This window comes from Bactrocera neohumeralis, chromosome 4 (assembly GCF_024586455.1).
Source record: "Bactrocera neohumeralis isolate Rockhampton chromosome 4, APGP_CSIRO_Bneo_wtdbg2-racon-allhic-juicebox.fasta_v2, whole genome shotgun sequence".
NCBI lineage: Eukaryota > Metazoa > Arthropoda > Insecta > Diptera > Tephritidae > Bactrocera > Bactrocera neohumeralis.
The window spans coordinates 48,820,712-48,844,981 of NC_065921.1; the positions used below are offsets into that span (position 1 = coordinate 48,820,712).

General features: G+C 36.7%; 1 protein-coding gene across 1 annotated transcript in view; it reads right to left on the reverse strand.

Moving 5' to 3' along the window:
* LOC126754526 (matrix metalloproteinase-2) overlaps positions 1-24,270 on the reverse strand; it is a 380,711-nt gene that overhangs the window by 34,261 nt on the left and 322,180 nt on the right. Inside the window, exon 4 of the mRNA XM_050466600.1 lies at positions 4,309-4,449. Coding sequence (XP_050322557.1) covers positions 4,309-4,449 — 141 coding nt within the window. The remainder of the gene's footprint in view (positions 1-4,308; positions 4,450-24,270) is intronic.

A 24,270-nucleotide genomic window follows, 5' to 3' on the forward strand; every position in this document is an offset into this window, starting at 1 on the left:
TAATGTGTTGATCGCTGCCTGACCAATGGTAACGCATCTTTTGCTTATTAATGAAGCCATTCAGCCAGAAATGAGCCTTATCGCTGGACCTCTTTGTCTCATCGGCACTGCTAAATTACTACTGTGGATTCAAATTTTTCCAATTGATGAACTCAAATTGCTGATCTGACAGGACGATTATGACGACCATAAATTGGACGTAGTGCTCTTAAAGTTGAGGCCACTGACTTCGAATTTCGGTGGTAAATTTGAAAAATTTCGACTCGTTGTTGGATCGTATATCTTTCCGTGATGAAATGGCTAACTTGGCGAAGAGCAATGTCAAAGGAGCAGGGAAAAATATGGCGTCGTTTTGTATCCCTATCGGTCTACTTTTATTATTATTTTTTTATTATCTATATATTTGATTTATGTTTTAATACAAACATGTTGGTTTATCAGAGTTGTTACACACGAGTATTTATGTATGCGTGTATGTGTATGTAAATGGTAAATCGGAAAATGATCGAGACAAAAAGTATTTAGGCGGAATATTAAGTTTAAAGTTATTTTCAGAAATCCGAATGACATATATATATATATATATATATAGGTGTGTATATATTTGTGTCGGCTGCTGCCTCAAATCTCGCTAATTCCATTAAATTACATTATTATTGCTAGAGAGAATTCACCTAACAGTTTTTGTATCTCCTAAAACTAATCGAGATAGTTGTAGGTTATATGTATAACCTATTATATATATGTACAGTGGCGTGCACAAATGAGTACATAATTCATTTCTTTACTTTTCTGAACGATAAAATAAGTAATAACAAAGAAAATAAAAACAAATATTTTTTCGTTTATTCGTTGTTCCATTCTAAATAAAACAACAAAAAATTCAAAACATAAAGCAACAAATTCATAGAGATAAAAAACCATAACAAAAATAACTCGCATGTACTCAATTTTGCACTTTTCAATAAAGTTGTTAGTGGAGCACTTTTTTAGTACTTTGCCCATAACCCTTTATTTTTTAGTACCATATTAATACGCTTTGGCATGCTTTCAACCAGTTCCTGTATTATTTCTTTTGGTACATTCTGCCACTCTAGCTGTACTCGTGCCCACAGCTCTTCTAGGTTTGATGGAGCTGATTGGTACAACCCCAGCCGTCTTCCCACGATTGACCATAAATTCTCAATCGGGTTGAGGTCGGGGCTTTGGGCTGGCCAATTCATCAGATGATTCATCATCAGATTGCTCACTCAACCATATTTTCACTATTTTCGCAGTATGCTTTGGGTCGCCATCCTGCTGAAACACGACTTCTTCTTCAGGATAGGCACACTTGTCAACGAACTCGGGTAGATGAGTCTGCAAAATGGTGAGGTAGTCTTCCTTCTTCATTATACCTTCAATTCTGTGTAATGGCCCAATATGCCACCAAGTAAAGCATCCCCAAACCATGATGTTTCCACCACCATGCTTCACAGTTTGCTTGACGTGGTGGCGTTGAATGGTATCACCATGGCGACGCCAGCAGTACTGCTTACCGTCCGATTGGAAACGATTACATTTTGATTCATCTGACCAAATAACTCGTTGCCAGTCATTTATCGTCCAATTTTTATGCTCTCTTGCAAATTTCATTCGAGCCTTTTGGTTCTTTTTGGATAATGCAGGTTTATTTTTTTTAACGGCTGAAATATAGCCAATGTTGTGGAGCGCTCGTCGTGCTGTCCATTCACTAACGTGCTTATTTTTGGCAACTAAAGTATTTTTCGGTGTAATGGTCTTGTTCTGCCTCATTTCTGCCATCATAAGACGTGCATCCGCGTCGGTCAACAGTTTGCGGCGGCCTTTGGTTTGCTCTTTGGGAGCAGTATGTCGTCTTTTTTGGACGCAAATCACCACAGATTGACTAATATTTAACTCCTTGGCTATTTCCCGATATGAAGCACCATTATTTGTTAAGAAAACTACATTATTCTCCACATCACGCGATAACTTTTTCATTTTTTTTAATACAGAATATTATTGCGGTACACTTGATATAACACTTTATTTATTATTAATCACACGTTTTTACACATAAATTTGCATTACTGGTCGTAGATGATAGCAAACAATTCAAAACTAACGGTGTAAACTGGCTTTATGCTGAGTACATACAAAAGTGCAAAATTGAGTACATGGCATTTCATCGATTGGAAGTGAAGTTATTGCGTTTTAAGTGTCAGTATGTTTGTGTTATCGGTGCGAAAAAAAACCTTCGAACAAAGAGCCAACATTAAATTATGTTTTAAAATTGGTAAAACTTTTACCGAAACGTTTCAATTGATGAAACAAGTTTATGACGATGATTGCCTATCCCGTAGCAGAATGCACTAGTGGTTTCAACGTTTCGTGTGACATAATGACGATCAACATGTGGGCCAATCAAAATCCGTGATCACCGGAAATTTTATCAAAACTGTGCGTCACTGTCATTGAAATTCATAGAAATGGAATCGAACATCTCGATTCTATTCTACCTTGGAGTTTTGAAGCATTTGGTGCGTCGTATTCGACGTGTTCGGCCCGAATATCGCGAAGATGAATGTTGGCGTTTGTTGCACGATAATGCGCCGTCTTATCGATCGACGCTTGTGACCGATTATTTGACCAAAAAACACATTTTTACCATTAACCACTCCCCGAATTCACCTGATATGGCACCGTGCGACTTCTTCCTTTTCGGAAAAATGCATTTGCCAATGGAAGGAAAGCGTTATGCAGACGTAGATGCCATTCAAAAGGCTTGCACCGGCATACTGGCGGTCATACCGGCCAACGAGCTAAAACACTCGTTCGACATGCTTTTGGACCGTGCAAAAAGCTGTATTGTTTGAATAAAATAAATTGATTTTGCCGAAAAAATCATTTGTTCTGTTATTTTTTTAAGTCCTGTTTACTTTGGAATGCACCTTGTATATGCATTTTTATTGTATAATTTATAAGTGAAACTGCTTCAAAATATGTTCTCGACTATACCTGAATGGTTGTTATGGAATTAAAAATAACACCATAGGTCCCGCAATCACCATACAATAATCATATTCAAAATATCTTGAACTCTTTGGAAAATCGTATTCGAAAACATCAAATTTCACCAAAATAAGGCCAAAAAGCTGGATCATGGACTTAGTGGGTCAAGATATACGGAAATAATACTAAAAATTGAGTGAGGAGCATACATCGATGTCTTGGGACTATAATAGCAACAAAATGTAAGCCAAAAATCGCTAAAACTATTCTAAATACTTTTGATTTATATAAACAGTCATTAGTGTACGTAAAATTTTTTGATATAAATTATGCTCATTTTTAGCTTTAGCATTAATTTTTTTTATTTGTGTAAAAAAAAATATTTTCATATGCTAAATTTAATGTTAAATATACATCTTTTCAAATGGATAGAAAAAAAAACACAAAATTTATTAATTTTATAACAAATAAACGTGTCGTAATTTAATAGAACTAGGTTTATGTAAACTTTATTGGTCCACTGTATATACACAAGTCAATCTAATAAACTCCCCGTCACCATACCATATACTTCTACAGAAGTATTTCAAGGTTACCTCGCCGCATTACCAAAAAAGCTATTTTGCATATAAGACGTCACGGCTTCAATAAAGCCTGACAGATACAATTTTTTGCACTAAGAATATATTCGTCTAATATTAAAAAAGAAAAACAAATTATAATGCATTTGTTACAACTAAGTGAGTAGAAGCGAATGAAGTACAAACTAAGTAATGAATACAGCTGAAATTGAAAAAAATTAAGATGATATTCATATCCATTTACTTCAGGGACATCTTAATTTTTTTTTGTATAGAATCTGTTTTATTATTCTTATTGTTTTTTATATAGAATCTGTTATTCAAATGACAATAACTAAAAAATATGAAATTCTATAATAAATAAACATTTCGCACTCTTCAAACCGGAGAAATTTTAAAATTTCTATAGTTTTTTGAACATACCTCGTATGCACAGAATTTTAAATTTCACTCACCAAAATTTACGGAGTGGCATCAATAGAGAAAAAAAAACATAATACAATCTTACCCATAATAAAAACTTATATTTTTTTATATCAATTTATTATTTTTATTATTTAATATTTTTATGATTATGTAATACACATAGGTAGTATTAGAAAGGACTAAGAACAGTTTTCTTAATGGACATGGAAATATATTTTGGAATTAAATAAAATGAGCCAGTGAAATCAGGCTGGTGCATATTCTCCTATTATACTCTTAATAAACTTACCGGGCAAAAAGCACTTGGATATCGGCTTGATCGCTCCTCACTTCCCTAAAAGTCAATTTGGAGCTGTGGGCCCACACACTAAGAGCTTCTGTGAGTGCTCGGCGAATCTGTGGGGCATCCTCCATCGTCCAATTCACCAAACTGCAAAGAAAAAATGAATACAAAAATAACCTTGATGAGCTACTAAACAGATGATTAGCATTTCTAGATTTTATTTAAATAGATTTAACATAAGTACTATTTAAGAAAGAGCGTGTAGCAGAATCAGAGAATTACATCCTGTGCTTTAGAGGAGGTTGCTGATGGAGCTGATTTTAGTTTTGCAAATGGGTCCAATGCAAGTAAATCTACATCTTTGCAAAAGTGATATTGAAATACAATATGTATTTTCCGTTCTACAAAGAAGAAGTTATACTCGTACGCAGTTAATGATATTTATCAAATGTACCGTTTTCATATAGTACACAATGGAGTACACTATGCTTTTATAAAATATTTGTATGAATGCTCAGCTCATTTGAAGTATAACTTCAAAAGTAGCTTTCAAAAGAATGTCTTTCAAGAATGGAAAATTGTGTACTATAATATTATTTTCTCAAGGTTTTAGTTTTTCTTCTTTCATGCAAAATATCAAAAAATCTCCCACTATATACAAGGAAAAGAAATATTGGTTGTCAAAAAAGTCTTGCGGTATTTTCGCTAGTTGGCGTTTTATTCGTCGCATCGGGTCATGCTATACCTTTTTGGAAAGCTCATTTCACGCGCTAACACGTGTTTGATTGATTGTCGTTTCTTTTAAGTCGTTCGTGAGTTATAGCGTCGCAAACAAGGAGCAAAATAAAGAGAAAATACGGCATATTTTACACTACTACTACGATAAAGGCAAAAATGCATCTCAAGCCGCCAATACTCGTAAAATTTGTGCAGTTTATGGACCCGATACAGTTTCCATTTCCACCGCACAACGATGGTTTCAACGTTTTCGTTCTGGTGTAGAGGTGGTCGAAGATGCGCCACGCTCCGGAAGACCTGTCGTCGAAAATTGCGATAAATTCGCTGAATTGGTCGAAAGAGACCAGCATAGTAGCAGTCGTAGCATCGGTCTTTAAAATTCGTTTAACGCACCAGTGCAAAAATTACTGGTATTATAACATGTTTTAAAAATCATCCAGATTGAGAAATCGGATATGTTATTGGACATATGTATATTATATTTATATTATTTTTTTTAAGACATATTACATATACATATATTTCTACACATATGTATATGTAGTTGTATATGCCCTTCTATAGCCGTGGAGCTAACTAGTTAGGGGGGTTGGTTTGATTCACTCTCTCAGCCATTTGCTACTCGGCTGACATCAGCTTCTGCAACTATTGCCTCTTTGTCGCTGTTTACATTCTTTTTTCCTGCTGCAGTTCATTTCGAACGTGCTCAATTGTAATGTCATTTGTTTGCTTATTTGCACAGTTCATTCATTTATTCTCAACTGCTTACAATTCACCTGGTTTCCCTGGCATTTACATGGCAGTAAAACACAAAAGCACAATTTTAACTTACATAAATATTTGGGAGTAAGGTGGAAAAGTTAGAATGTTAAAAACTGTGCGATTTTTAAAATTGGTATAATTTCAAAAAATTTGAACTACACCTAAAAAACAAAAATATGTATACCCTTTTTAAACACCTTTATACAGATTTGAAATCGAAAAACCTCTGCAGCGAAGCGAATAAGAAATACAAGTATATAACTGTTAAGCTCTAAGCATTTGGCATTGGACATCTACAATTGTTGTCTTCGATTTGCCATTTCTCCACTCCTTATCTTTGAGCTGTACTCCATTGTTACATTTTTAATTTAAGTTACCGACTTAAATTTGATACAAAAGAGTGTTGTGGTGTTATTTTTTTTCTTCAGTGCTCGATAACTTAAAAAACAAATTACTACCAAATTCCAAAATTTAAGATATACAATGACAGGCGAAGTGTTTGATTTAAAGCCACATCCACTTTTTATCATAAAAATCTATTTACTAGACTAATTAAACATTTGTTTTAGCGAAATCTAAATTGTCAAATATATCAGTGCTTTCAAATAAAGGATTCAATTTGAACAAGTATATATAATTTCAGATTAGCCACAGCATCTGGATATGTACATATGTAGATTAATGATTGCAGTTCTTTTGTTTACTTTGTAAAACTGTTGCGGAATCATTTCCCAACTGAGCGCTGGGGCAAGGAAGCGGCAAATTGATTTGTATATAAATAAAATACGTATAATCTTTTTAATAAAATCTTGTGTCAAGCTTTAGTTACATATTTTTAAAAGTTGTTCATTTGGTTTAACAAAATTGTAGTCGAGTTTTGTATAAGAAGAAGAGAAAGTGATCTATTCCAATTGAAGCAAATTAACGGAAACAAACTTTGAGCGGTCAGTGGCACATATCGGCGAAAAATATTGGGTAGTCGAAAAAGTCTTTTCGTATTTAGTCAATAGATGTCGTTGCAGTATAGTGTTCAAAAGGTGAGATTTTAAGCTTTAATTAACAAAAAAAAAAGAATTCGGGGAAGTTGAAAAAAAGATAAAGCTGTTCTAAAATGAGTGAAAATAATGTAGAAATTCGCTATATTGTGAAATTTTTGTATAAAAAAGGGAAGAATGTCACTTAAGCCATCAATGAAATTTGTGAAGCTTACGGAGTCGATGCTGTATCAGTTCGTGAGCACAACAAAGGTTGGGTCGCTTCCGTTCTGGAAATTTCGATGTGAAAGATTCACCTCGCTCTGGTCGACCTATCGTTGAAAAAGTCGATGAAATTATGGAAAAGATTTACCAGGACCGTCACATAAGCAGCCATGATATCGCAAAGGAACTTAACATTCATCATCAAACGGTTTTGAACTATTTAAAAAAGGCTGGCTACAAAAAGAAGCTCAATGTTTGGGTACCACATGAATTGTCTGTGGAAAATTTAATGGGCCGAATTGACATCTGCGATTCTTTGCTGAAACGAAATGACAACGAACTATTTCTGAAGCGAATGGTAACAGAAGACGAAAAGTGGATCAAATACGACAATAATGTGCGAAAAATATCATGGTCCAAGCGTTGTGAAGCTCAACAAATAGTCGCAAAGCCAGGATTGACGCTTCGAAGAGTTATGCTGAGTGGTTGGCGGGAAATGCGATGAACGGGATGGACGGGGCAAGAACTGAGACGACTAGGTCTTTGTGGCATTTACTGCAGTGGCCATATAAAAGAGCACAAGGTGTGGGGTTCGTGGTGGGAGAGAGACTCCATCGCCATCTCCACACTCCGGTGAATGAACGTCTAGCCACAAACCGCATCAAAGCGAGTTTCTTCAACGTATCGCTGATTTGCGCCCGATGTGACGATGCCTTTCTATGAGCGCTTGAAGCACACCTATGAGCGCTGCCCCCGCCACGATGTCAAAATCGTGTTTAGCGACTTTAACGCCAGGGTGGGCAAAGACAGTATCTTTGGCACGACGGTCGGTAAATTCAGCCTCCACGAGGAAACATCCCCAAATTAGTTGAGGCTGATCTACTTCGCCGGGGCCCGAAATATCATCAAGCCACCTGGCTGTCTCCTGATCGAAAAACCACCAACCAGATCGGCCATGTTGTGATAGACGGAAGACACGTCTCCAGTGTTTTAGATGTGCGTGCGCTCCGAGGTCCTAACATCGACTTGGTCCACTATCTTGTGGCAGCCAAGATTCGCACCCGCCTCTGTGCTGCAAAAAAATCACGCCAACAAACACAAGGAAGGTTCGACGTCGAGAAGCTGCAATCACAACAGATAGCCGAACGATTCTCTACTCGACTTGCACTCCTGCTCTCTGAGAGCACTCGTCAACAACTCGGTATAAGGGAACTGTGGGACAGCATCTCAAATTCCTTACGTACAGCAGCAACCGAAACCATTGGTTTACGGAGAATGAAAAAGAACAGCTGGTACGACGAGGAGAGTCGTGCTGCAGCGGAGAGAAAACATGCTGCCTACCTCGCAACGTTACGATCGATCACAACACGTGCGGGATGGGATAGATACAGAGAGTTGAAGAGGGAAGCGAGACGCATTTGCAGATAGAAAAAGAAAGAGGCCGAAATGCGTGAATATGAAGAGCTTGATAAGCTGGCCGACAGGGGTAATGCTCGAAAATTCTACGGAAAAATGCGGCGGCTAACTGAAGGTTTCAAGACCGGGGCATACTCTTGTAGAACCCTCAAAGGTGATCTAGTGACCGATGCCCAGAGCATACTTAAATTATGGAGGGAACACTTCTCCAGCCTGCTGAATGGCAGTGAATGCACAACACCAGGAGAAGGCGAACCCGATTCCCCAATCGATGACGATGGAGCAGACGTTCCATTGCCCGACCATGAAGAAGTTCGCGTAGCAATTACCCGTCTGGAGAACAACAAAGCAGCGGGAGCCGATGGATTACCGGCCGAGCTATTCAAACACGTTGTTGAAAAACTGATAAGGAGCATGCATCAGCTTCTTTGCAAAATATGGTCGGACGAAAGCATGCCCAACGATAGGAATTTAAGTGTGCTCTGCCCAATCCACAAAAAGGGAGACCCCACAATCTGCGCCAACTACCGTGGGATAAGCCTCCTTAACATCGCGTATAAGGTTCTATTGAGCATATTGTGTGAAAGATTAAAGCCCAACGTCAACAAACTGATTGGACCTTATCAGTGTGGCTTGAGACCCGGAAAATCAACAACCGACCAGATATTCACCATGCGCCAAATTTTGGAAAAGACCCGTGAAACGAGAGAATCGACACACACCACCTCTTCGTCGATTTCAAAGCTGCTTTCGACAGCACGAAAATGAGCTGCCTCTTTGCCGCGATGTCTGAATTTGGTATCCCCGCAAAACTCATACGGCTGTGTAAACTGACGTTGAGCAACACCAAAAGCTCCGTCAGGATCGGGAAGGACCTCTCCGAACCGTTCAATCTGCTACTGGAGAAAATAATTCGAGCTGCTTAATCGAACAGGTATAAGAGTGTACAGCTGCTGGCGTATGCCGATGATATTGATATCATTGGTCTCAACATCGGCACCGTTAGTTCTGCTTTCTCCAGAGTGGACAAGGAAGCAAAGCAAATGGGTCTGTCAGTGAACGAGGGCAAGACGAAATTTCTCCTATCATCAAGCAATCAGTCGTCGCACTCGCGACTTGGCACTCACGTCACTGTTGGCAGTTATAACTTTGAAGTTGTAGATAATTTCGTCTATCTTGGAACCAGCGTAAACACCACCAACAATGTCAGCCTGGAAATTCAACGCAGGATAACTCTTGCCAACAGGTGCTACTTCGGACTAAGTGGGCAATTGAGAAGTAAAGTCCTCTCTCGACGAACAAAAACCAAACTCTATAAGTCACTCATAATTCCCGTCCTGCTATATGGTGCAGAGGCTTGGACAATGACAACAACTGATGAGTTGACGTTGCGAGTTTTCGAGAGAAAAGTTCTGCGAAAGATTTACGGTCCTTGCGCGTTGGCCACGGCGAATATCGCTGTCGATGGAACGATGAGCTGTATGAGATATATGACGACATTGACATTGTGCAGCGAATTAAAAGACAGCGGCTACGCTGGCTAGGTCATGTTGTCCGAATGAACGAAAACACTCCAGCTCTGAAAGTATTCGACGCCGTACCCGCCGGGGAAGCAAAGGAAGAGGAAGACCTCCAATCCGTTGGAAGGACCAAGTGGAGAAGGACCTGGCTTCGCTCCAATTGGCGCCACGTAGCGAAAAGAAGAAACGACTGGCGCGCTGTTGTTAACTCGGTTATAATCGCGTAAGCGGTTTCTACGCCAATTAAGAAGAAGAAGAAGGTTGGCGGGATTAGAAGGCATCATCCACCATGAGCTGCTCCAGCATGGTCGAACTGTCCTAATATATTTATTTATTATAAAAATTAAAAAACAAAACTTTCGGAATGTCTATATTTATAATCTTGACGTAAGTCATGAACAGGCACAAATAACTAAACATTGTACAAAGCTACTGCTATGCTCCTTTACTACATAGAATTTACTGTAATTATCTTATATGTACATACGAGTATGTAAGTATATAAAAATGAATCGCAAAATGTATTGCTACGCATACATAACTCAACAACGCCTGGACCAATCTTGCCAATTCTTTTTTTGTAATGTTCTTTGGGGTTCAAGGATGGTTTTTACGGCAAGAAAAATTCGAATAATTGCCGGAAAACTCCTAAAACCAGCCCTTTTCTTTTTCTCATACAAACGAATAAATGTTTGTTTGTTAGTAACGCTAAGAGAACGGCTGCACCAATATTGATGCAATTTTCAGAGGTTGTTTGTTGTGGATCGGGGAAGGTTTAGAAATAAAAATACCTTATACTTTTCAGGAAAAAAAGTCGGAAAATTGGATAATTCCAAAAAGTAACTTTTTTCCATACATACATACATATGTATGTACATACATATTTTTTTAAATTTTTGTTTGTTTTGTTTTTCAATATTTTGATTTGTATTTCAATTTATTTGAATCGTTCAATTTCGGTCGCTTGTTTTTTTATTCCGACTATTCAAAAGAAAAATTATTGAAAATTATTTGGTGAAAACTTTACGTGTGTTTCACACAAAGTGATCAATTACAGATTGAAAATTTTTACGAAGCCACGAAGAGGTCGCTCTAATATCGGTCGGCCTTATTTATGCCATCAATTTATGGCAGGCCAAGGCAAGGCAAGGCAAGATGCGATGACACACGTGCGGAATTATGGATCGCGGTCAGTTAGCAAGCAATCGTCACGACGTCAAAGCACGACTTTTCAAACGACAGCTATGATGTTTGATGGACTTTATCTTGAAGCAATGTAAGGTATATATGGTGCTGTTAGATGCTGGGTGTATTCTGTTGAGTAGCAAAAAAGAGGTTTGCGCAAGAACACATTCTTCTTTCGATGGGGATGGTGGTTACACCAGATCAAATTGATGAAATCATTTTCATCAATCCGCGGAAATTCCTGATCCAGAGATATATCCAGAATTTTACGAAGTGGTGAAAACCAATATGTTCATGGACCTTGCGGACATCACAATCCCACTTCGGTTTGTATGTCTGATAGTAAATGCTATCCACGTGCTTTTCTTTCGGAAACGCAAACTCGCTCAAAAACGGCAATGGCAGAACACTTAGCATTCAATTTAGAGGCGTGAATATTGATGTTGTCAACGCATCGAAGTTGACAGCACATGGATCGCACCATATTCGCCACTGTTGTCTAATTCATATTTAAAACTCATGTCAATGTTGAGTATTGCAGTTTGGTGAAACCAATCAAATACGTCATCAAAGAAAGCAACATGGCGGTTATTGGCCTTGAAGGAGATGAGATCAGCAAGTATCAAATGGGTCGATACGTGAACCACAATAAAGCGCTTTGTAGGATATTTACTGTTGCAATTCATGAACGTTTTCCGACTGCTGTGCGTCTCGCGGTTCAAACTCATTTAAGTCATTTCGTATTGTGAATGATACAGTGTGTGCAACTTTTTGAGAAGCATGTCAGCAATTTCAATTGCTTGAACATGATAATCACTGGAAACAAACGATGGACAGTGCGATAGCTACTTCACATGCCACTTAAGTTCGCATACTTTTCGCGAAGATCATTTCGACATATCAGCCTTCAAATTCGCGGCAGTTATGGGATACGAAAAAAATGACATTGGCGATGACATTTTACATTGTATTCGCTAAGAATTGGAAATGGGCAAATTTTGCTTGATACTTTCAGTAGTTTGATATCAATTTCACCTGCCTTTTGTCAATTCACGAATGTTTATCCGAACATTGGCCCAATTATCATAACTGCGATAGCTTGGGTACACGCGCAATTTTAGCTGCCAAAAATACCGATGTTAATGACTTAAACTGGAAGATTCAAAGTCAAATTCCGGGATGTTTGTGCTCATACAAATCGATCGATCGTCTTGACAATGAAAGAGGAGCAGTGAATTACCCAGTGGAGTTTCTAAATTATTTGGAGGGGTTTGGTATGCCGCAGCATTATTTGTGTCTCAAAGTTGGATCTGTCATTATTATTTTTCGCAATCTTCATGCGCCGGAACTGTGTAATGGAACCCAACTGATTGTGACGCAGTTATCGAATACAAGGGGATAGCCATTTCAGTTCAAACGTATTCAGTTTCCAGGGTAAATTGCATTTGCGATGGCAGTCAACAGGACACAAGAATAGTCGCTAGAAGAGTGTGGCATAAATCTGGAAATGCTATGTTTTTCACACGACCAGATATACGTGGCGAGTTCACGAGTTGGAAACCCATCTTCTCTGTACATTTACGCACCAGAACAGAAACCAAGAAATGTTTTTTATCAAACTCCATTAAAAAAATGTAGGAAAATGTGGGGTGCAAGCGTCCATATATGGTTATATATCGGGTATGGGATACAAAGTAGATTTTTTGAAGGATACATATAACGAGTTTTCTAATAAAGGTGATATGATTTCTTAAAAATATAATAATAGTTAAGAAAATTCAAATGTTTTTTATTTAATGTGAAGTCATTCAAATGGCCCTCACGACTCCTTTTGAATAAATTAGTCCAATTTTCGAGTACTTTTTCAACAAATCAAGTCGTATTTTATGAATAGCACGTTCAATATAGACTTCTAAAACTTAGAGAGAGTCTGGCCTCACAAGAAGTAGTCTAATGGTGCTAAATCACAACCTCTACAATTCGGTTGTTGCACGTGCGGTGTGGCACGTAGCTCCATCTTGTTGGAAGTAGATGTCAAGAACAACTTCTTACAATTGCGGTCATAAAAAGTTGACTATTATCGATCTACTTAGAAAGCAGATGACGGCAGTCAAGGAGCTGAAATCCGATCTGTGATTGGCAGCCAAAATTTTGCAGCACTACCAGAGCAAGCAGGCTGAGCAAGAATCTGGATAGAAGAATCCTCACTCTGTAAGGAACCACGAATACCGCCGTTTAACGAAATCTCCAAACGTTCCAGCACCAGTTTGATGTGCACGATTATAAAAAATAGAGCCATATCTCGGGAAAAGGCGAAAGGATAAATCCTTGAGTGCTAGCTAACATTCGCTTCCATATATATGGAGGACGGGGTCAAGGTGGAGGGAAGTATATAATCCTCAAGTTTATGTCTGCTCCCTATCAAATCTTGTACCCACCGCGAAATCGAAGATGGATGAATAAGGAGAAGAAGCCATAGGCTTTTGGCCGCGAGCAATGCAATTAGCATCAGAGCTTGATTGTCGATCAGAAATGGATGTGATGTTTTCCTTTTACCTAATTACAGCAGCGTGAGAGTCCTTTCATTTACAATCACAATACACTTGCGTTTTTAGCTGTTCAAGAGGAACCTTATGACCTTAACTAATCTGACACAACATTTTAATTTATATCTGCAATTACTTACGGTGAAACAATTCAAAAGAAGCTTTACGTTATGCGGCTAAATAAGTAAGTATTATCTCAATAAATATGTTTCGAATCGAATGTTTCTTTAAATTAAGCTACTAATTTTACATATTTTGTTCAGAAATCAAAGGTTAATTGACTTTAATTTAACCATTTTGGATATAATTCAATATAAAATTACAAAAATTTGTGTGACATCATTTGCAGGTCGAACGGATATGCTTTACGTAGTTATTGGCTGTCCTAGGGCATATACCCGAAGTAAACAATTCGGAGCACTTAAAAGCAGCTCGCAGAAGCACTTAAACTTTTTCTGCCACCCACTACTATCCTGCACAAACAAAACTTTCTTAACTTTCTATTACTTTTAATAACCTTGTTTCTGTCGGCATAAGATTTTCCTTCACATTTTACCCGAGCACCCGAATCTTTGTGTTGTTATATGTACATATGTATGGTATATGCATACCTACTACGTACACTTTTTGTATTTATTCTCGATTTTATGAATTTAACCTTTCCCTTCGCCACACACACGCGCAGCCTGGAAATGGCTCTTTATGGATCATATTCCCCACTGATGACACTCCACACTCGGGTTTTTCAGCACATTTAATCGAAAACTTTTATTGGCTTTTATGTCTCATTGACGTCGACTGCAAGAACAGCAAGTGACACAACTCTACATAGTTATTAAACACTGGATGTGAATTCTGACGTTGTCTGCCCCATCGTCGTCGAAAATTCTTTAAACTAGCCTAAATAGAAGTGCGTTTCACGTCGTTGTCATTTTAATGCCCCTTTGCTGCACCTGCGCGTCCGCTATCATAAGTTAAAGCTCTGAACACCGTTAAAACTTAACGTAGCCATAGTCGTTTTTTCATCAGTTTTATTGCTATTGTTGCCTTGTTGTTGTATGTCTCACCTACTTGTCTCTGGCTTGTGCTTCGACAGGTGTCAGAAGATGAAGGGCCGATGGCTATAAAGGCAGGGAAGTGCTACTTTGTCATTTTGCTGACAAAGTTCAAAAATTCAAAAGTGTGATTCGCATAAATTTTCGATACATGTCTCAACCCAATTGAAATATGAATTTTAGTTCAGACGAGCATACAGGGTTTGTGCGGAAAGTAATAGGGCTCAGTCGATTTAAAAAAAATTATTGAACCAATCGTTACATTCTTTAAAAATTTTCAAAACAGGCTCGTTCTGCGTCGATGCAGCGGTGCCAGTGCGATTTCCAAGCATTGATGGCGTCACGGAAGGCATTCTCCGGAGTAGTCTTGAGAGCCGAAGTGGATGCTGCTTCCATCCCCTCTGTCGTCTCAAAATACTTGCCTTTCATCGGCTTTTTCAGGTGAGGAAACAAACAAAACTCAAAGATCCATGACTCTTAACCTGTGATTACGTTATTTAAAAATTGGGGGTCATTTTCACACATGTTCAAATTTCCTTGGCACACTTCCATTCGCCGCAATTTCTGGTCGCCAGTGAGCACTTTCGCGCATACCTGCGCATGTTCAAGTGCTCCGACATAATATCATGAATCACAGATTTTGATAAATTTAACATCTTGTCAATTAAACGAATACTTAGTCCCAGCACGGCCTTCATCAGCGACCTCTTCCCGGCCCTCCAAAAGGGCTGGTGTCACCGAAACACACCACTTCTTCCGAAAGCAACATCTGGGTATGCGTGCTTGATTGAATCAAACGTCTCTGTCGCAGATTTATTCACGTACCTCTTCTTTAATGAACACTGCATTTGCGGCATGCACACTCACAGAAACACGTCGCGCGAAAATATTTGTCCTGACTCTCCAGGTGCTCGAAGACAACTGACCAGCCACTCGATCTTTAGCTAGGAACGCCCTCTATGGAATCCAGTCGGTGCGCGCACGCTCCGTAGTATAGTCGCGGCGGAAGACAGTCCTTTTACTTTCCGGACAAATCCTGTATATGTATATGAATATGCAGATACGTGTTCATAGTATGTAGATATTTGTCTTGCTGAACTATGAAGCACAAATTGCTAGAAGGCAGACCACACATACGCATACGATAGAAATTTCGAAGCTAAAACTATTTGTGCTAATATTAAAGCGCAATGAGAATTGAACACAATCAGTAATCTTAGTTAAGTAATAACTAAGCATAATGACATAAAACTGAATTCCATAAAAAACTTAAAATCGCATTTGCTTCACATGTTCACATGTTATTGAGTTTTTTAGTAAGGATATCCCGGCAGACGATCAATTTCAATTCTTTCGCAAAGCAAAATGAATCACGTTACTTTTGAGTAAAGTTGTAAAACATTGTCCTTATATTTTCAAAGGCAATGTGACGTGTAGCAAACAGTGTATTTAAAGAAAAGAGGTATCTTAGCATTAGAGAGTCTCACCAGGCCTACCGCACCAAAGCTTAGCAGCAACTACGTTAGACATTACACTCACGATACTCAACTTTGGTTACTGCAGACACAACCAGACCTAAGTTGAGGACCTGCGACTAAATTCTGGGATACTGACACGCCATCGAGTCAATTTAGCACAAAGCTTCGTAGAGTTTGTCAGTTCGGACATTAAAGGTATACCAATTTTTATTACATGAGAATTCAAACATAAATGTACGGGTATTCAACTCAATTGTACTAGAAGCCAGCAGAGAGTGAAACGATTTTGTTGAACTAAATAAAATACAATTTGAGCAGTTTGTAAAGTTCGATGGAAATATTGAGTAGTCGAAAAAGTCTTTTCGTATTTTGTCAATAGATGTCGTTGTAGTCGTATATCTCCAGTGCTACCAATCACATTGTGTCATACCATATAGTGTTGGAAAGGTGAGATTTGAAGTTTTATTTAACCAAAAAAAAATCGGGGAAGTTGAAAAAAAGTTCCAGCTGTTCAAAAATTAATGAAAATAATGAAGAAATTCGGTATATTTTGAAAATTTTGTATAAAAAATGAAATTTGTGAAGTTTACGGAGACGATGCTGTATCAGTTCGTGTAGCACAATAATGGTTCGGTCGCTTCCGTTCTGGAAATTTCGAAATTTGGATTTACACTGATGAAAGTTGTACACTGATCGAATAATGTCTCTAGCGGAAAAATGGCAAAAAGTGGTCAACCAAAATGTTATATATTTGTTTATTTATTTACTAGTATAAATATAAAAAAATAAGTTGAAGTTTGATTAGAGATACGAAAAGACTTTTTCGACTACCCAATATTAGAGTTTATGTTCTTGGTTTCGAAAATAAATTCAAAGTAGTTACCGACACAGGATCAAAAAAGTCGAAAGCTATAAGAATTAGGGGGGGAGCCTGCTTTAGAAGCTTCAAAAAACAGTTGTTTTCGTTTTGTTATATCTTTTTAAAAATTATCTAAGCATATTTCCCCAAAGTTATAGATGGAAATTTGAAATATTGTCGAAGCTATAGGGGGAATGGTAACAGAGCGTCTAACAGGTATATGAGCGCTGGGCAAGAAGCGAAAACTTTGACGCGCGATTTCTCGGTTTTTCATTTTTACGATTTTTTTAATTGGCGGCAGGATAAAAAAAAACAAAACGATGTATGAAACTGCGACAAAGTTTGTTACCTTTGGCATTATATTATCTTTTATTTAAACTAAAAAAAACTAAGGAAAGTCAAGTTTGAACGTATTTTTAAGCAACATAAAGTAAAACTTGTTTGGTCAAAACCACTTTTTTCAATTTTCAAAAAATTTGTTGAATTTTACACAATTTTTTATAATTTTCTTAGTTTGACTAAAAGATAAGTTATTAACAAACATTAATCTCTTTGAATTTTTTGTTTCCCAAAGACAGAATATAAGATATTTTGCATCCAAAAAATTTGCGGATGATGTTTAAATATATAGTACAACTCGTTATAAACCCTATTCGCTTTTGGTTTAATCAACTATTTCTTTCTTTCCCAAAAAAGTGCTAAAAAATCGATTTTTTGAAGCCTCTAAAGCAGGCTCCTTCTTAAATTCAGTTTTTGACAGTTTGAGTTGTAAAACGTAATATATTTATGTATTAGCATATTACTTATAATTAAGTTTATAGTACTTTTTAAACTTTAAACAACATCTATTTTTAGTGTTGATTATACTTTTTGGAATATACCACAATATAGGTTACAGGTAACATAAATTTAATTGGAGTTGAGTTTATGTATTTTGACCTACATGTGTGCTTAACTTAAGACATCGATCGTACATTCGACCGTGCAACTAACTGACTCATCCTTCAAGGTTTCCTGCTTTTAATTGGGGATTAAAAATCAAAAACACTTTAAAAACTGACTGCGATTTTATTACCTACATTTTGTTTGTAAACTAACGGCATATCTAATTCTACATATTTGCTTACTTAAAGAATGGAGGTGTACGAATGAAGAGTACATCAACAGATGGTAAACCTACCAATGATTTCATGCTTTGCTCACAGCGATTGAAGTGACTTTGAGTGCATTGATTTGTTATTAAGCCACGCAAACTACAGGCTTAAGCCAACCTAAATGCAAATGAAGAAAAAAATGACGAAAGTATATGTGAGAAAAATAATGCTCCACACGTAATTTACATATGTCACTGCTGCCACGTAGGATTGCGGATTTCATTGGATTACTACGATATAGCTTGCGAAGGAACACTACCGAGAGAAGACAACCGGTTTGAACAATGCACGAATCTCGTACGAGCACATGTTTTCTGATTAAAATTGCAGGAGAATTACAATAAAACTTTCGATGTTTTCTGCTTATTTACTTCTTTGCGCACATTCATTACACGTTTCTTCTTTCCCCGGGCGTAAACTACAAAAATGCCATTTACTGATTTCTTAAATTAGTGGAAGCAGTGGTATTTTTTATATGTGTATGTGGAAAACTTGGCAAGGTTCGAAATGACAAAAAATGGCGCCGCAGCTGGTAGCTTGGGTACATAATGGCATTAGAATAGAAAATTTAAGTCGAACTTACTTTTTAATTCAGGAGCAACAAAACGCCACAAAATGTTGCAGCCAGCAACTGCTGTTGTGTAGGCTGTTCTGTCGTAATTTACCTTGCGCTTAAATGTATGTATGACTTTCCTCACGGTTTTTTCTTTTTCCTGTTGATTTTTTTCTGATTGACGGTATCTTGCAGCAGTTAAGTGCATTAGAGTGGGATGTCTTCACGGTCTCTATTGATTTTTGCCTGCTTTAAACTTTTTATTCACTACAATGACAACTTGCGTATGTTTTATTTTATTGTAGTTGCGCTTCCACTCATGTATTGATACTCATGTCAATCTTCGTTGTTATGTTCTTTTTGTTAGCATGAAAATTATAGTGCCAACATCCAACAGTCGTGTTGCATTCCTAGAATGCTTCTCACTGCTGTGTGCTAAGAAACTTAGAGTTGTGAGATGGCAATTTGAAAAAATGAAAAATATCTCATTGCGGATATCGATTGAGTTGTGTGTATAGAAAATTAAAAAATTTTTGAATTGAATATGTAAGTAGGATATTGATATAAGAAGAAGAAGACAAAGAAATATAATTGTTGTTGTTCGTACGCACGATTTGTTTCCAACATATTTCTTACGAATGTAGTTAAAGGACAGATCAATGTAAACGTACAAAAAAAAACTGCAGCAATTCTTTTCGTCACAAAATTACACAAATGCATAAATTAAAGGAATTGTAGTAAACGGATAGGATCCATGCACATTTATAGAATCATGCATTTTTTCGAAAAATTTAGTGACATAGTTAGACTCAGTCCGAAAATGGACGCGATCGGTCGCCGATTGACAGCTACATTCTCGTCGGCATCCTTTTTGAAGAAATATGAATCGATGATTTCACCGTTCCACAAGCCACACCAAACCGTTGACTTTTTAGATGCTCTTCGTTCCAAATGCGACAACTTTGCTTTTTTACCCATTGAGCCAGAAATGGGCGTCATCGTTGAACAAAATTTGGCTCGAACAGACAGGTCTTCTTGGAACTTTTTAAGAGCCCATAGAGCGAAACGATGTCGCTTGGGAAAGTCGAGCGGCTTCAGTTCTTGCACAAGCTGTATTTTGTAATTTTTCTATTTAAGATGACGACATAAAATGTGCCAAGTCAGTTCGAGTTGCTGCGAACGGTGCCGAATCGAATCTCAACGGTCTTCGTGTACACCCTCAGCTACGACTTCTATATTTTCTTCACTGAGCGCTGGACGTGGTCTATTCGGTCGAATATTATTGAAAAATTATTGCTGGGTTTCAAGATGGTGTTGTGAACACTACGCTCAATAGGCCGATTATGTTGACCATAAATTTAGGGAAACGCGCGAAATACATTCTTTACAGAACGTGAATTTTCGTAATAAAGTTGAACGATTTGTAAACGTTATTCAGGCGTAAATATTTCTATGATGAAATGCCAAACTATACTGAAAAAATAACAATATACCTTGAACTTTCACGAATGATCTTTCAAAAAAGGCTATTGAAAAGAGTACCTCTAGTTGGATCACCCGTTAAAACCAAAAAATAAAAAGGCAAATTTTGACAAAAAAGTAAAAAAAATGTGTTCATTTGTAGTCCATTTTGTTACAATTTTTCAATATAAAAACTATTTCAACACGGTGTAAAAGGTATGACATTTCTTACCTAAAAATGTTTGAAATTTCCAAGCTTCCTGATACCGAATATGTGGACCTCAGTGCGTACATCTGCCTTTATGACGAAAATATCGGGCAATCTTTGAGATATACCAAAGAAAGAGCACCTTCTCCTGATAATAGTGTGTATGATCTTTGTTAACTCCTAGGAAATGATTCCAGTTTGTACTAAACCTTTAAAATATTTTGAGATAAGTCATTGCAGGTGTGATTTACTGTCACCAAAACGTATTTAAATTAATTCGAGAAATATTTAAGAGAAACTTCCTAAAGCACCTCGATCCACACTCTTCGGAAATGTAGAGAAGACGCTTAGAGGAATATTTTATAATATTTTTTCTATTAAAACTAATTTGAGAATTTTGTTACCCACGATGTACGCGGATTTGTTCAGTAGTCCAGCTATATTGCCGTTGGCTTTTCTCCAAATTTTCCTTCAGTCTTGTGCTATTGTGTTTTATTCCATCAATAGGAATTTCAATCTAATATATGTTAATAATGTCCTGTATACTTTGGGGAAAACGCAACAAAGATATACGAGTATGTGCCATAAATAATATTGGTGTCAATAAAAAAATATTATTATTCCCTATAAAAAAATACACATTTTATTATTTTTTTTATTATAGTTAGCTACTAACACTTTCTTGATGAAAGTAAAAACTGTATACAAATACTTAAATAGCACGATTTCAAGGTTTATTGAGATGTCTTGTGTGTATATATATAAAGAGTGATTGTAAATTGTCATAAACAAGGTCTATTTTGGGTTTATTGTATTCTTCTGGACTGAAAATTTATTTACATACTTCCCATTTTAAGCTTTCCTTTCAGAAGTTGCAAATTACAAATTTGCCTTACTACACAAAAGAATTGTTTACTTAAAATGGAAAATTTTCAATTGATCAAAAACCATAAATAATGAATTATCCATATTGAGAGACAACCTTGTCCCGCATCATGTTTCTACAGTGTATAATAGTTTTGTTCACCAAACGGTTGTTTGTGTCATCTAAAACTAATCGAGATAGACATAGGGTTATATAGGGTTGATATCACTACAACTAGTTTCAAAAACTAACAAGCAGTTTGATTTAAATAAATTACTTAACAAGAAATGAATAATAATATTCATGCATACATACTTATATGGTATATAATTAATTCCTTTATATTTTGGATTTCAACAAAACTATGTGGTTTTTGCGACATAATCGATTAGAGAGGCATGTGTCTAAAAGAAGATTTCTCGCCTCATCGTTCTCATGTGCATTAATCCTTTTGTAGTGGGCATCTGCCTGACTCCTTATTTCTTTGGCGACTGTATTCACTCTTAGGTTTCGATGAACATCAGCATTTCTGCAGTACCAAGAAGCATTTACAATGCCCACTGTTGCGCACCATATAACCATACTGCTTGATTAGTTATTTATAAAGAAATAATTTGTTTTGTATGACAGGTTTGACCTTCGCCCAATTAGCCATTTCATTTTTGACAATTTCAGACTAAGTTCAATCCACCATATTTTAACATGCTCTTTCCAACGTAAACTAGCACCGAGCGTGATGCCAAAATATTTGGCTGTATTTGCATATGGTACACAGACATCTAGAATACTTACATATAGGTTTATAAGTGATTTACATGAACCGATTTGTTACCATTTAGTTTTTATTCTCTTTTTTAGACCAACTTACCATAGAGTTGATTGCATGTTGCAGGCTTAACGCAGCTTTTTCTGCTATTTTTTCGACGCATAGTATTGAGGTGTCAGCGAAAGTGGCAGTCATACTGTTTGGTGCTAACGGTAAGTCTCTTGTATACAGAATATATAAAAGTGGACCTAAATATTTCCCTGAGGAATTTCTGCTCCAATTTCTTTTAGTTTGGAAAATTCAATTCCTTGTTTTACACAGAAAAATATCATGGTTATATATGATTCTAGAAGAGCACAATACTTAATCGGATGTCATAATTTTAGTTTTTGCATAAGGCCTTCGTGCCTCACCTTGTCGAATGCTTGCGCAACGTCAAGGAATACAGCTGAGCATACGTTTTCCTCCTCCAGGATTTTTACTATTTCGAATGTTATTCTATGAATTTGTTTTGTTGTTGAATGCTTGTTTCTAAAACCGAACTGATGCGATCGGATTAACTGCTTTTCGTCGATTACAGATTTTAATCTTTGATAAAATAATTTTTCAAAAAGTTTTGAGATTTGTGAAAGTAGTGAAATTGGTCTATATGATGAGAATACATGAGGATCCTTTCCAGGCTTAGGAACCATAATAACTTCGGCAGTTTCAGTAAACATTTATACGGTAACTTCAGCTGTAATTAGATCGAATTTTTCTTAACTTTAAAACTTTTTATATCACTTTTAAGTTCACAAATGGTGATTATATAAATATAAGCGATCCGGATGATGAGACGAATTGAAATCCAAGTGACTGTTATCCATCCAAGCTGTAACTTGAGTAAAACTTAATACTTGTATATCCTTATGCAACTTGGTACCATTCTTGGCGCCATTCAGCATAAAATGCCGGAAATTTAGATCCGAAACAGTAATTTGGTATAACAGATCGCATTAGAGAGGGGCACCTGTAAGCTGAAAATCGGATTATAACTACCGCCCATGTGACTAATTGTTCATATAAAATAAATACGTCAGAAGCATTAAATTTCTCATGATATATGTATGTATGGTTCGGAAGGGCTCCTTAATGTTTATAATAACAGCATGCCATGTCCTTTGTATTGCATTTACGTGGCAATACCAATTGACCTGGAATTTTTTAGACATTGCAGAAGATGCCATTTGCTTCCTGTTTTTTAATTTATTTACCAAAAAACTCGGTTAAGTACATAAAAAAGGAGAAAGACAGATTCCAGAGACAGAGCGCTTAAGTGTGCCCTTCAGTACTTTTTTACTTAAAACACTTCACTGATGATATTAAATTTTATTCACATATTACTAGTTTGATGTTTCAGACACGGAAAAAAGAAATTATCGCAAATATTATCATGAAGTCCTTCGGGTAGAAAATCGACATCCATTAAATCTTTATAGCGCGTTTTTCATAGGGGTTCAGTAAGAGAGAAAGTTACTCTCATTTTGTTTGCATTATTTTAAATCATCATGGTAAAATTCTCGTTTATTGACTTATTATGACTTATTAGCAATTCTCTCTAATCAAGCTTTTTATAATTTATCTAGTCCGTTCGGCCGTTATGAAGGTCGCACAAGACAAATGAATTTAGCGGAAAAATTAATTGATATACTTCTATTGAACTTAACACATACTTTTACCTCCTGTCGTTCAGAATTTATTGACATTTTGGCTTATGGTATAGAGAATGAATTTTTTATCATAAATTATGGGCCACCGGCCATAAATAGAATTGTTCCAACAAGCATTTTTTAGAAAGTCAATAGATTGCTTGTTATATACTTACATAGGATTGATCTCCTAGGAGCACTGGACTGCTAGGACAAATTGCTAAATGCCATAAAATGGTATCTATAAAGAATCTAAGTATTACATTACCAGCACTTACTACTTATAGGAATGCAGGCAAAAACCAGAACAGGTTATAAAGTCCAACTTATGTACATATATAAACCGAAATTTATGACCGTTGTGCATTGATCGGAGGCCTATGTATCCACGCAACTCTGTTTAACTGCATTTTTATATCGACAAATGTACAGATGTGCTCGTACTTGCATATACTACCTATATATGTATTCGAAGATGTGTGCACTTGTGTATAATCATAAAAATATAACGGTTA